Source organism: Pleurodeles waltl, chromosome 6 (genome assembly GCF_031143425.1).
Source record: "Pleurodeles waltl isolate 20211129_DDA chromosome 6, aPleWal1.hap1.20221129, whole genome shotgun sequence".
Lineage (NCBI taxonomy): Eukaryota > Metazoa > Chordata > Amphibia > Caudata > Salamandridae > Pleurodeles > Pleurodeles waltl.
In genome coordinates this window covers 1,571,056,947-1,571,070,524 of record NC_090445.1, presented here as the reverse complement: position 1 = coordinate 1,571,070,524, position 13,578 = coordinate 1,571,056,947, and the positions used below count along the sequence as shown (strand labels likewise).

Sequence of the window (13,578 nt, the reverse complement as noted above, 5' to 3'; positions counted from 1 at the left end):
TTCTAACTGGTTTATGTGCAGTTGTTTTTCTTGATTGCCCCATTGTCCCTGAATGCTGTGCTGGTTGAGGTGTGCTCCCCACCCAATCATGGAAGCATCTGTTGTGATCACGTCTTGAGGCACTGGGTCTTGGAATGGCCGCCCTTGGTTTAAATTTATAGGGTTCCACCATTGAAGCCAGAAGTGTGTTTGGCGGTCAATCAACACTAGATCTTGGAGTTGACCCTGTGCTTGCGTCCATTGTTTTGCTAGGCACTGTTATGAGGGCCGCATGTGTAATCTTGCGTTTGGGACAATGGCTATGCATGAGGACATCATGCCTAGAAGTTTCATTAGAAACCTTACTTGGTAGTGTTGGTTTGGCTGTATGTTTAATGTAATATTCTGAAACGCTTGTACTCTTTGTGGACTTGGTGTGGCAATCGCTTTTTGGGTGTTGTGTTGTTCCCAAGTATTGTTGTATCTGGGATGGTTGCAGATGTGATTTTTGGTAATTTATAGAAAACCCTAGTTTGTGTAGAGTTTCTATAACGTATTGCATGTGAAGAAGACACTGTTGTTGAGTGCTGGTTTTTATTAACCAATCGTCTAAGTATGGGAATACGTGCATGTGCTGTCTCCTTATATGAGCGGCTAAAACTGCAAGGCATTTTGTGAATACCCTTGGGGCTGTTATCCTGAACGGTAACACCTTGAATTGATAGTGCACGCCGTTTATTACAAACCTTAAGTATTTTCTGTGCGAAGGACGTATGGGTATGTGAAAGTATGCATCCTTGAGATCTAACGTTGACATGTAGTCCTGTTTTTTGAGCAAGGGAAACACGTCTTGAAGTGTTACCATGCGGAAGTGATCTGAGTTGATGAAGAGATTCAGCGTTCTGAGGTCTAATATGGGTCTCAACGTTTTGTCTTTCTTTGGAATTAGGAAATATAGTGAGTAGACACCTGTTCCTTTTTGATGGTTGGGTACTAAACTCTATTGCTTGTTTTTGTAACAATGCTTGGACCTCTAGTTGTAACAGGTCTAAGTGTTTTTTGGACATATTGTGTGCTCTTGGAGGGACATCTGGCGGGAAATTTATGAATTCTATGCAATAACCATTTTGGATAATGGCTAGGAGCAGCCATGCGTCCGTAGTTATGTGTTTCCAGTTTTTGTAGTATGCAGTAAGTCTCCCCCCCACTGGTGTTAAGTGTTGGGGTTTTGTGACATTGAAGTCACTGTTTGGGTTGACTTGTTTTAGGGCTTTGGAATTTTCCCCTTGCTCTTGGGAATTGTCCACCCCTATATGAGCCTCGAAACCCTCCTCTCTGGTATTGCCCCTGATAGGTGGGTCTGATTTGCGAGGTGGAAGGCTCTGGTGTTTGCATACGAAACCCCCCTCTAAATTGTGGCTTTCTCAATGTGCCTCTGCTTTGTGGGGAGTAGAGTGCGCCCATGGCTTTGGCCGTGTCTGTGTCCTTCTTTAATTTCTCAATTGCTGTGTCCACCTCCAGCCCAACCAATTGTTCTTGGTTAAAATGCATGTTTAACACAGCTTGCTGGATTTCTGGTTTGAATCCTGAGCTCCGTAACCATGCATGCCTGCGAATGGTTACCGCAGTGTTGACTGTCCGTGCTGCTGTGCCTGCCGAGTCTAATGCGGACCTTATCTGGTTGTTGGATATTGCTTGTCATTCTTCAACAACCTGTTGGGCATGTTTCTGGTGCTCTTTGGGCAAGTGCTGTATAATGTGTTGCATCTCGTCCCAGTGTGCCCTGTCGTAGCAAGCCAGTAGGGCTTGCGAGTTTGCGATCCGCCATTGATTGGCTGCCTGTGCTGCCACTTGTTTGCCCGCTGCATTAAACTTCCTACTCTCTTTGTCAGGCGGTGGTGCGTCTCCTGATGATTGAGAGTTTGCCCTCTTTCTTGCTGCTCCCACAACCACTGAATCTGGTGTTAGTTGCTGTGTTATAAACACAGGGTCCGTTGGGGGAGGTTTGTATTTCTTCTCCACTCTAGGTGTGATAGCCCTTCCTTTCACTGGCTCCTGGAAGACCTGTTTTGCGTGCTTGAGCATACCTGGGAGCATTGGCAGACTTTGGTAGGAACTGTGGGTGGATGCCAAGGTGTTAAATAGGAACTCATCCTCTATTGGCTCCGAATGCATTGCTACATTGTGGAATGTAGCTGCCCTTGATAGTACCTGCGTGTATGCAGTACTGTCCTCTGGAGGTGACGGCCTTGTTGGGTAACAATCTGGGCTGTTGTCGGATACCGGAGCATCATATAAGTCCCATGCATCCGGATCATCCTGTGTCATCCCTGTATGGGTCGGTGACTGAATTGGGGGTGTTGTTACCGGGGACAGCTGTGGTGAATGTAGTGGAGAACGTTGTGGCAAAAACCTTGGTGGAGGTGTTTTATCTCTTGCCACCTTTGCCTTTGGCTGCATTTCTGACTCCTGAAATGCCAGCTTTCTTTTGATTTTAATTGGAGGAAGTGTTTGTATTTTACCAGTCTCTTTCTGGATATGCAGCCTCCTTTGGGTATGGTCTGGTTCCCCCATACTTATTTCCTGCTCAAATCTATGTTCATGCATTTGGCCGGAAAGTCCTTGCTCTTCCATGTAAGAGCCTAATTTCGGCTCCAAGGCTGCTTTTTTCGGTACCGAAGGTTTCGAAACAGTCTTTTTCGGTTCTGAGGTAACTTTTTTCACCTTGGGTGTGTCGAACTCTCGGTGCCGAGATTGTTCGGAGCCTGAATCTCGACCGGAGTCGGATGTCTTCGGCAGTTGTTTGGCCTTTTTCGGTGCTGATGGTTGGTCACCGTGTTTTCGATGGGTTAAGCCATGGCCTGCTGGCGGTGGCATCCCCTTGGCCTTTATGATCTTGGAGTGAGTCTTGGACGGGGCAGTTTTACTCACACTTTTCTGCATTGTCCCCGGTCGCTCACTTTCGGAGTCGTCTGAGTCCGTTCCCTGGATGGAGATTCTTTCCTCCTCTTCGACGTCGATCTGTTCTCTTGGTGTCTACGCCATTTGCAGTCTTCTGGCTCTTCGATCACGTAGGGTCTTTTTCGATTGAAATGCCCGACAGGCCTCGCAAGTATCCTCCCTGTGTTCCAGTGATAGACACAGATTACAGACCAAGTGTTTGTCTGTATAAGGATACTTCGCGTGGCACTCCGGACAGAAGCGGAAGGGGGTCTGGTCCATTAGTTTTGACGATGGATGCGGTCGGGCCGACCAGGCCCCGCTAAAGAGCAGAAGCCCCGAAGGGCCGCCGGAGCGCTTCTACTATCGGTGTCGATATACTAACACTAAACCGGTACCAAGCGTGAACAATACAGTCGAATTTTCGATATTTAGCTAACTTTCCCGATTCGAAATACGGAGCAAAGAGGAACATGTCCGAACCCGATGGCGGAAAGAAAACAATCTAAGATGGAGTTGACGCCCATGTGCAATGGAGCCGAAAGGGAGGAGTCCCTCGGTCTCGTGACTCGGAAAGACTTCTTCGAAGAAAAACAACTTGTAACACTCCGAGCCCAACACTAGATGGCAGGATAATGCACAGCATGTGTATCTGCAGCTACACATGCCATCGAACATATATATATATATATCAATACTTACTATATATGGTAGAAGATGTTTCCCTTCTCAGAGTGATGGATTGGTTTTATTCACTTATTTGAGATTAGATAACTGAAAGAATAGACCAGAAGGAGTCTAACAGTTAGACAGGTAATAATGTACAGAAATGGTGCTTTCTTGGTACAGCATTCCAAAGGAGGGGGAGCGATCATTATCTTGAATCGAGACAACTGAAGAGGAGAGAAAATGTCTTCTTGGTAAAAAGTCAATTTAATAGTGTGTTTCCCAGTGCGATGAGTATATCCAGAGAAAGGCCCCATATTCATTGTACCACAGGAACAAAGCAACACTTCACTGATGAGCCCTAAAAAAAGTAATTGGGAAGGAAATGCATGTGTGCAACGATGACTACAGCATATGCATGAACACGCAGGTTCCAGTCATGACTATGTAGGAGGGTTAGTCAAGGTTCAAAACTGGATACAGGCAGGACAAATGGGTAAATGTTTATAGTGAAGGTAACTTATGACATCACCAGCATTCCGTTTTATATTGAATACAAAAATATTCCAAAATAACTCTACCCACGAATGACACAGCATTAAATACAGCACTCAGGTGTGTCTTATTAAAATCTCCGTTCTTTTCCAGTCCCGAAATTACTCTTACAGAGGGTCCTGTGAATTAAGGGTGTGGGAAATAAAAGGGAATACATCATGTCATCGGGGAATAACACGTGGAAATCGATTTCCAAATGTTTTCGCCTGGAATTCCACGCAGAAAATCTGGTTGCTTTTGGCAGCCGAAATCTCCTTATGAAAAATAAAAACTTTATTCTGATGGGGTCAGTTACTCCTGTTAACTGTCCCAGTGGAATTTGAGTCACTCCTATCGAGGGTCTTAATCGCTTATCGGAATCTATAAATCTGATTTCACTCCAGCACAAGCATTCAACACTGCCTTACCAGATATCAGAGGTCTTTAGGTAGCTTGAAGAGTTAATTTGTAGCTTTCTATTTTAAAGAGAAGTAAACGCTTTCTCGATAAATCTATTTAATCTAGTGCCGCAAATTCATTTTGGATTTCTGTTTCTGGGTTCAAACTTCCTGGAGTCCTAATATGTAGATGCCACTCAAGTTTCTTTGTGACATAGGACGTGAAAGAACTAACTCATGCTGCTTCGACCACCTGCTTGTGGGCCTCGAGGGACGCCAGAGGATCGCCAGAGGAGGGGCGGGCCCCTGGAACTAGCGCGTAAAGCGCATAGCTGCCTCCCGCTGCGTAAGACGCGCGACAGCGGCACCCGGGCAAAGCCCGGGCCAAGGGCAGGCCCATCCTGTGCCCGTCAGTGACCGGAGGAGGCCGGGCCGGGCCCCGCCTCTTATGTCTGCAGCTAAGGAGACCTGTTCTATTGCTATCAATGACATACATGAGGCCTTAGACTTATTTTTTAGACTATTCTTCCTTGAAGTACAACATACGGATAACTGTCGCAATTTGGTCAGCATTGCTTACTTTCAAGGATAACATTAGGACAACAGGTTCCTCCCCTAAGCCTGGTGGGACTTCGAGTCCCAGACTTCACCGCTGCTGCTTCACACCTGGAGGCCATTGACTCGCAGGCGCTACATAATGCGCCGCGCCGTTGCACGGGGACGCCTGTCATCGCCCAGAAGAGGCCGGGCAGGGCCTACCATCTCGGCTACAGAAATAGCCAACACACAAGTAAGGGAACCTTTCTTTTCCAATTTGTATATATTGACCTTGTGACTACTTGTACATTACAGGGAAAAGAAAGGCCGTAGATATACCGGCGCCAATTAAGGGAACAAAAATTGCGAAAAAACGCTCAGGAAATCCTCGAACCCGGGACCCCTGAGCAGGTCAAATCCACTTGATGAAATTGACCTCTTACTCGAAGAAGTCGAGTCTATATTAAGCACACATCCAACTGGAGTAAAGCCCCTGAAGAAGAGTTCCCCCTAAGGATAGTAAAATCCTGGAACTATTTAATAAGATGGGAAAGAGACACTCTCCGGATGCAATAATAGAGGCTGACAAAAATGAGGGCCCGCACACTTGTAGGAACCCTACTGCAAGATCCACCTGCAGTGTAACACTTCTCCCAGCATCTCAGAAGTGTCTCCCACCTGCGCCGCATACGCCATCCCTTCTTCCACTGAGCCCGGTGATCAAGGTGGTCCCAAACCTATTGTGCACTAATCGCTTTGAGCCGCTGTCGGAAAAAGAGGACCTGCCCACGCCCATGAGTGCGCCCCAGTCTTCCCCTGGAATAGTTATCCCTACTGCCATCCCACCAAATCCTCAGCTTGACTTGGAAGGTACTGAGTCATCAGCCAGCAGAGTCAACTTGGCTACAGTCCTCAGAGAGTGGACGAAGTTAAGGGTTTGGACCTAGCATTAACAGGTCTTATGAAGGGAAAATCTGTGCACCAATGTGGATGTCATTTTATACGTCAATGGGCTAGTGGGGAGGCAAGGGGAAGCAAAGTTTTTACTTCCATTGACTCAAATATGGGGGCTGAGACAAGGGGAACTTTGGTTCTCCCTAACAGTGGGGAATTAACTACATCAGAAAGAGAGGGTCATCACTCCAACTATATAAAAGACAATCTGAGACATAAAAGGACGTCCGAAAGTGCACCTAGAGGCAGAGACCACCGAGGAAATTGGATAAGTAATTCTGATAATTCCGATAATTCCAATGATGACAAAGTTAGAGGAAGGGCAAGCGAATTTGATCCCTTGAAAGTCGACCATGAGTGGAGCCGTTTACAACCCCCCATTAGGCCATTTAAAATCTCACATAAAAGCAAAATCCACCCCCGTAACGACATTGGAGGTACAGTTATTAAGGTACAGGATTTGGATATGCGAAGTGGCACAAATAAAATCTATTTAACTGATGTTCCAAAATTGCCATTAGGGTTGGTCGAGAACCAGGACTCCCCGACTAATAAAGTCATATATTGGATATGCTCCCAACGGAATTGCCTTTCTGTTATTCGTTCAGACATACTGGCAGCCGAGAGAAGCTGCATTCCAGGCATCAACTCCGATATAATTACTATTCATTTTGAAGATAAGACTCTGGTGACTCAACTAATGGATTTTGACACCCGTACTCGTTCAAACAATGTGACGAACGGGGGGGGGGATAAGACTTACACTGGATCCATTTAATTCCAGACAAGATGTAGGTCCAGACGGCCCAATCTGTCCTCAGGGAAGTGCCATACCCATGGCAGTTGCCAACTTCTGTTTGCTGCCTGACCCTGTGTGACTGGCTACTGAACCGGCGGCTTATATGGAGAACTGTTCCAAGGTCCCACATCCCAAGGGGAGTGATAGGGCGCCGCTATTGGATACCTGTAGTAATGATTTGGTTTTCAGGGACATAGGTTGTTCAACCTCGGTGATCGACCGAGAGAAATGCACGTTGAAACTTATGTCTTGGAATATTGCAGGTTTGGATAGGAAATTAGACGATATAGAATGGGTTACTTACATCAAAGATATAGATATCTGCCTGCTTCAGGAAACCTGGGCAGAGGATGCCATTAATATAGACTGATTCCTTTCATTTAGTGTTCCTGCCCTACCTCCAGAGAAGGGGTTAGGCCGCGCCAGAGGTGGACGGCTATTGCTCTTAAATAAGAAATTGCAATGTGATTTTAAGCATTTGGAAATTGATTCTGCGTATTTAAAGGCTATGCGTATCACATATAAACAGGGTTTTACAATTGTTATTGTCAATGTTTACGTACGATCCGTTCCACGTAGCTCTGAGTCTCACACTCTGGTTATAGTGTCTGAATTTGTAGAAAGCCTGCAACCCTCAACCATTTTAATCATTGCTGACGATTTAAATTGTACATTTGAACCCTCTACCCTACTTAGAGGCCTAACGGACGAAGATGAGCTGTTGGGGATCCCGTAGTTAACCAACACTCGGTCTTGTATACGCTCTTGTGTGGCCACACAACTAGCCACATTGTGTTTAAAACATGGCCTTAGGGCTTGCAATGGTAGAACATCATCTGATCTGAACATTGCACAGACATTCAAAAGGGGTATGTCCATAAGTACTAATGATTACTTCCTGGTGGATGTCAGGCTGTGGCCACACTTGAAGGATATGAGAGTAGAAGTGAGATGTGACAGCGATCACTTCCCTCTGCTTCTTACTCTGTCTGGGAAAATGTTTAGGAGAACACTAAATAATCTTGTCACAGTGGTTCCATCACCATGCTGGAACAATAACTTCACTAAGGGTACTTGGCCAAAAGTGATGTCCAACCCCCATCTGATCAGAGCAATTTATCAAACCTTTTTAGATAACCTGGCTGAGTATGAAGACCAGGCTGATGGGAATATTCTGATTCTCAAAATACATGACAGCCTGGCCATTCAGTACAGAGCTTTTTCTTTAAAGTGGGTCAGCCAAGGCCTAGTGAAGGGAAAAGGGTCCGCAAGGGATGGTTTAATGAGACCTGTTCCAGGGCAAAGTCTGGGCTAAAAGCAGCAGTAATGTCAGGTTCCCAGGGGGAGATTAAACAAGCTAGGTGTATATATAAAGGAACCCTAACCCATGCGAAAAGGCTGTGGGAGGACCTCCTGTGGCAGGAACTACTAGATGCCTCAAGAATGAAGAACAACAAGCATTTCTGGGAACGTTTGTCTAAAAGAGAAAATGGAGGCAGGAATTCCCCTAATAATCACATACAACCCGAAAGTTAGGTAGAGCATTTTTCCAGTCTTTACGCCTTACCAGTGGATCTAACGGTTACCAATGTAGTCTATTCTCCCTCAATGCTACCAGATTTGGGTCCTAGTTTGCCCCCTCCAGAGGGGGACTGTTATGCCTTCGAGGGCTGTACTATTTTTTCCATAGAAGAAACTCTTGAGGCCATAGTTTAAACCCTGGCAAATCACCAGGGCCGGACAAGCTTCCTGGAGATCTTTACAGATCTGAACCAAATATTTGGTCCTGGTAAATCAATGCTATTTCGAATAGCATTGCTGCAGGGGGACAAATCCCAGACACATGGAGTGGGGCCAAAATTATACCAATTTATAAAAAAGGCAATGCAAATCTTCCAACCAATTATAGGCCAATTAGCCTTATAGATAATTTACAAAAGATATTTGCTAAACAAATTCTACAGAGGCTAACCAGCTGGGTTGAGGATCATCAAATTCTCTCTTCACTTCAGGCAGGATTTTGCGTGAAAACTAGCACGGTAGACCAGGTTTTCAGGTTGGCTATTCTGTACTGGAAATATGTAGCTATTGCTAAGCAGCGCCTATATGTTGTATTTATAGATCTGCGATCTGCCTTTGACCTGGTCCCAAGAGCTAAACTGTGGGAAGTGCTGGGCAGACTGGGAGTTCCAGGGGACATACTACTTCTGTTAAAACGACTACACGAAAACACTTATGCGCAAGTGAGGTGGGGCAATCAAGGCGAGCTGACTGAAAAGATTCCAATTAAAAGGGGAGTTCGCCAAGGTTGCACGTTAGCCCCTTTATTATTTACCCTATTTATTAATCAGGTGGTGAAGACTATGATTACTTGTCAGAATGATGCGCCCTCCCTGAATGCACAAAAAATTCCCATTCTTCTTTTTGCAGATGACTCACTCCTCATTTCAAAGACAACAATGGGGTTGCAAACCCTTGTCAATAGATTTAATTTATTCTGTAAAGAACATGGGTTGGAGGTTAACATCAATAAAACTAAATTGATGGTGCTTTGTACAGGTCCTAGCAAAAGATGCACCATCAATATTGACGGAGTCCCCTTGAAGAAAATTAGCTCCATAGATTATCTGGGTGTTAGGCTAACCAGTAAACTATCATAGGAAGATCAGACCATGAAGAGTGTGGGGTTGTTACAACATAGAGCTTCATCCATATTGCGTTTTTATCAAAGCTCTTTAATAAAAGTTGTATCCCCAGCAATAAAAATGTATACAGCCAAGGCGCAAGGAGCAGCTCTGTATGGAGCGGAAGTATGGGGATTTTCTAACTGTAACAAGATATCAGGGGGTGAAAATAATTGTCCTCGCAGCACACCCTTGTCACCATTATTTTTTTACTTGGGTTTAAATCGAGTAGCTGACTTAGTCATTTTAAGACCTCTTTTATATTGGATCAGGATATGGACCACTCCTGAATTAGATATATACAAGGTTTCATTACTCGATTTACTAAAATGCCAAAATGCTGCCACACTCCCTTGGATCAGACATATGTCCCACTGGTTTCGTTTGTTGGGTCTGAGCGATTATTGGGAAAATCCCCACAATTTAGAGAGACGTCACAAAAATGTTTTAAAGTCAATCTATAGGTCTTATGTCAAGGATAATTATATAATCTGCAAATCACATGGTTGTTTAATTAATTATTTTATTGATTTTAAATGGTTCCCACAGTTTGAACCTTATTTGGATATCATACCTGATCTGCAGGGCAAAAGCTTATATGCAAGATTTCGGTTTGGATCTCTACCTTTGATGTCATTGACCCACAGCTGGGGGCAGACCATTCTTCCCGATATATGTCCAGTTTCTGGTGGTACCTCAGAAACTATCGAACATTTTATATTCTTTTGCCCAGCATATTTGATCCCACGGTCAAAGTGGATCCGTAAAATCTGCAGGGTCATGGGATTAAAAAACTGTCTTTCGGCTATAAGGGTTCTAAAAAGTCATAATTCCAATAACTCAATTCTTGCAGTAAGTAAGTTTTTAGTGGCAGCATGGCATATTCGTCGCTGTCTTTTAAAAAAACAAGGATCCATACAACTGACCTAGACAAGACCTTATGTGCAAACCTGATTTTATTTAATGTATTAAATGTTTTATATTAGTTTACTGACGGCTGTATTTAAATATGATCATCTATTCTATTTTGTTGCTTTCATGGTCAATTGACCGAATAAAGCTGTTGTGTGTGAAACTAACTCATCCCTATCCTCATTTTCATTCACCCACCAACCTTTTCTGAGGCCCCTGTCCCAGCACTATTTATGTATCTAAGCAGTGAGCAAAAGGCCAGAAGGTAGTGCCCTCCACATCCACTGTCATCTCCACTCCCCAATTACATTTTGTTTTAGCCGAACAAGAGGTAGTTTTAATCCACTTTCCCTTCACCTAGCACTGTGCACATCTCACCTATACCAACAGCTCGTCTATGGCCTACGTTAATCAAAACACCTCAAAAGCTCCTCCCCAATATAGGAATTTGTAGCCCACACCAGACACCTCTGGTCCTGTGGTGAGGATGGACCCGTTGATGAAGCATGACACCTAAAGGGGGTGGGGGGGGCGAGGATTCCCTACATAACAAAACACTTGTTCAAAGTACAGAGAGACATGTTGCAATAAAGCACACCAGTGTCTCTGTGCTTTGCTGTGTGCTCAGCAATAATCCATCGGTGGTTTGATCAGATGCCCCCTGTACACCCTCTTTGTGTTGTGTCAAACTACATACTGACCAGCTTTCAATACAATGAGGATTTCATGGAAGGAATATCATCAATAAATGCAAATGACTCAGAGAGGTTATCCAAAACTTTATTTGATTACCTAATCATGTATTTAAGCAAAGGGTTATTGACAGGAGGGTACTAAAGATTCTCTTGTCTGGACCACTGTGTAATCCATCCTGTGGGGTCCGTCCTAAAACACCATCCTAATACATTTCAATGGGCAAAGAAAATAGACAGGTTGCAAGCCATCAATCAGTATCCTGCTGAAAAGTTTTCAGTGACATTCCTTTAACATGCATGAATACACATACACTGTATCAAAGAAAATATAGTGTGTGCTTGCATTTAGTGTTGAGGTGGCGGGTAGCAGGTGTTTGTCATGCTGAGAGAGGTACAGGAGAGGTATTGGATGGGGGAGCAAGTACTGATGGATCTGGGATTCAACTACTGTTCTTGCATTGGGGCAAACATCATCTAGCTAGGCAACTGCATTTACAGCTCTAGAAAGGAATGTGAAACCACATACCTCGTTCACTTGTGACTGGAAACAGTTGTAGTGGACCTAGCACAATATAATTGGGTGCAAATAGATAATGTTTTATTAATTGAATACAAAAAAACAATACAATGATCTAAGTTTCACATCCAGCATCAAATGGAAAAGAAAGTCACACTAGTATTACAACTATGAATGTTAAAACTTACCACTTGAATGCTGTGAATTGCTGTTTGCTTCATCAAAGTTGTTTTGTGATTTCACTTCTAATTTCCTGCAGAAAGCGCTTTCTGTATGGGTGGGGACAAGTATGTAGTAAATACTTCCCTTCAGTTGAAAATACCTTGCAAGAGCATTTAACGATCATCATTCCAACATTGATAGTAAGACTTTGTATACATGACTTCTGACAGTATATGAGATTACATATTTTTACATTAATGCATATCTCCATTATACACCATTTGGCGTGCAGGGCAAGTAAACCAAACTCTTATAATGCTTCAGCAAGTAAGACTACACATCTCACCATCTCTGTAGTTAGATAAATGAAAACTCAGGGATAGTTAAATTTTATAATATGGCCTTTCTATTCTGAGTATTACTGTGCTTAAGTTACATGTCAGTCATTTAATAAAAAATGAATATGTGTGAATAATAACAACCCCAAATAATTTATACTGTTATATTTTGCAATGTGATAATCAAGCTTGCATGAATATATTCACAGTATTTAATCTAAACGCTGAATATTTAACTGTTCATTAGTCGTTGATTTATAACCGTTTCTAGAAAGTATCTCTGGTTCCAACTGAAGGCTATGGGATGGCAGGCACTTAGCTTTCACGCACTGATTTATCAGAACAGCTGGCCTTGTGAGACGAGAGTAACAGACCTTGCTATCTCATTGAACATAAGCTCTATTGTTCAAACAGCTATGTTTGGAGTGCGCCATCTTTGAAATGTTTTGCTCTGCTAGAATTAGATTAGCACTTACAACTTGCAAAATGAGGGCAGGGTTGCTATACAGCTGTAACAGCATTCAGTGGTTCCTTTTATTTGTGCTTTTACTAAACATTGCTGCTGTCATGTTACATGCATTCAACCATGGTTAAAGATTATATTGTGCAAATTAGACTACCATTTTCATTTCAAAATAAATCTTTAAAATGTATCCATCATGTTCCAGTGTTACTGAGTGTGTCATTTCTTAACGAAAGAAGATTTTGGGGTGCAACTAATTATCCTGCAATGTCATATGGGATTCATAGCTCCCTGAAACATCTCACTCAAATAATGCTCAGTGGTCTGGGAGGTGGTTGCAGTACAGCAGTTTTTTTTAGTTGTGTTGGCACAATGACTGAGTCCTTGGTGCCAGTGGGTCTAGAACACTGACCTCCCTGTAACTAGAAATCTTATACCTTCTGCTGGCTTGCTCCTACAAACAGAAGCAATGAACAAGTTTCTTACCGTTTGTAACACCTTATCTGGTATAGACTACCTAGCTGCAGATTCCTTTGAATACCCCTAGGCATCAACCTGGCTCCACAAGACTTTTGAGCAGTACCGCTACGCGCCAGTAGGTGCCGTTGTTTTGCTCCACATCGGTGCCAGAAGTGATATGTGCAGTACCTATATAGGTGCTACCCCAGTGTGCTGACGTCAATTACTTTCGTAACTCAATGAGCCACCATGAGAACTGACCACTGGTGTGGGAAAACTAAGGCCCTGATAAATACTACATTTGGCTCGCAGAGCAAGGAGGATCGGTAAGGAATCTGCTGCTATATAGACTGTCTACCAGATAAGGTGTTACCAAAGTTAAGTAACTTGTTCATTTGATCGACAATTCTAGCTGCAGACCCTTACCTGTGAAACGATACCCAAGCAATGCCCTCCCCAGAGGTAGGTCTGCAAAGCAAATTCTAAATACGAAGGTTCTGTAGGACCAAACAGGTGAAATGCCTGTCACAACGGACCTGAT

The 13,578-nt window shown here is 43.6% G+C and overlaps 1 protein-coding gene across 11 annotated transcripts in view; it reads right to left on the bottom strand.

Moving 5' to 3' along the window:
- Positions 1-13,578, bottom strand: part of LOC138301142 (zinc finger protein 618-like) — a 781,690-nt gene that overhangs the window by 312,000 nt on the left and 456,112 nt on the right. For 8 of the 11 annotated variants that reach the window (XM_069241298.1, XM_069241296.1, XM_069241300.1 and 5 more), the window contains 2 exons: positions 11,804-11,884; positions 11,625-11,660 (listed from right to left, as the gene is read on the bottom strand). In XM_069241298.1, the coding sequence (XP_069097399.1) occupies positions 11,625-11,660; positions 11,804-11,884 (117 nt within the window). The remainder of the gene's footprint in view (positions 1-11,624; positions 11,661-11,803; positions 11,885-13,578) is intronic. The other 3 variants (XM_069241294.1, XM_069241302.1, XM_069241299.1) reach the window with 1 other exon arrangement.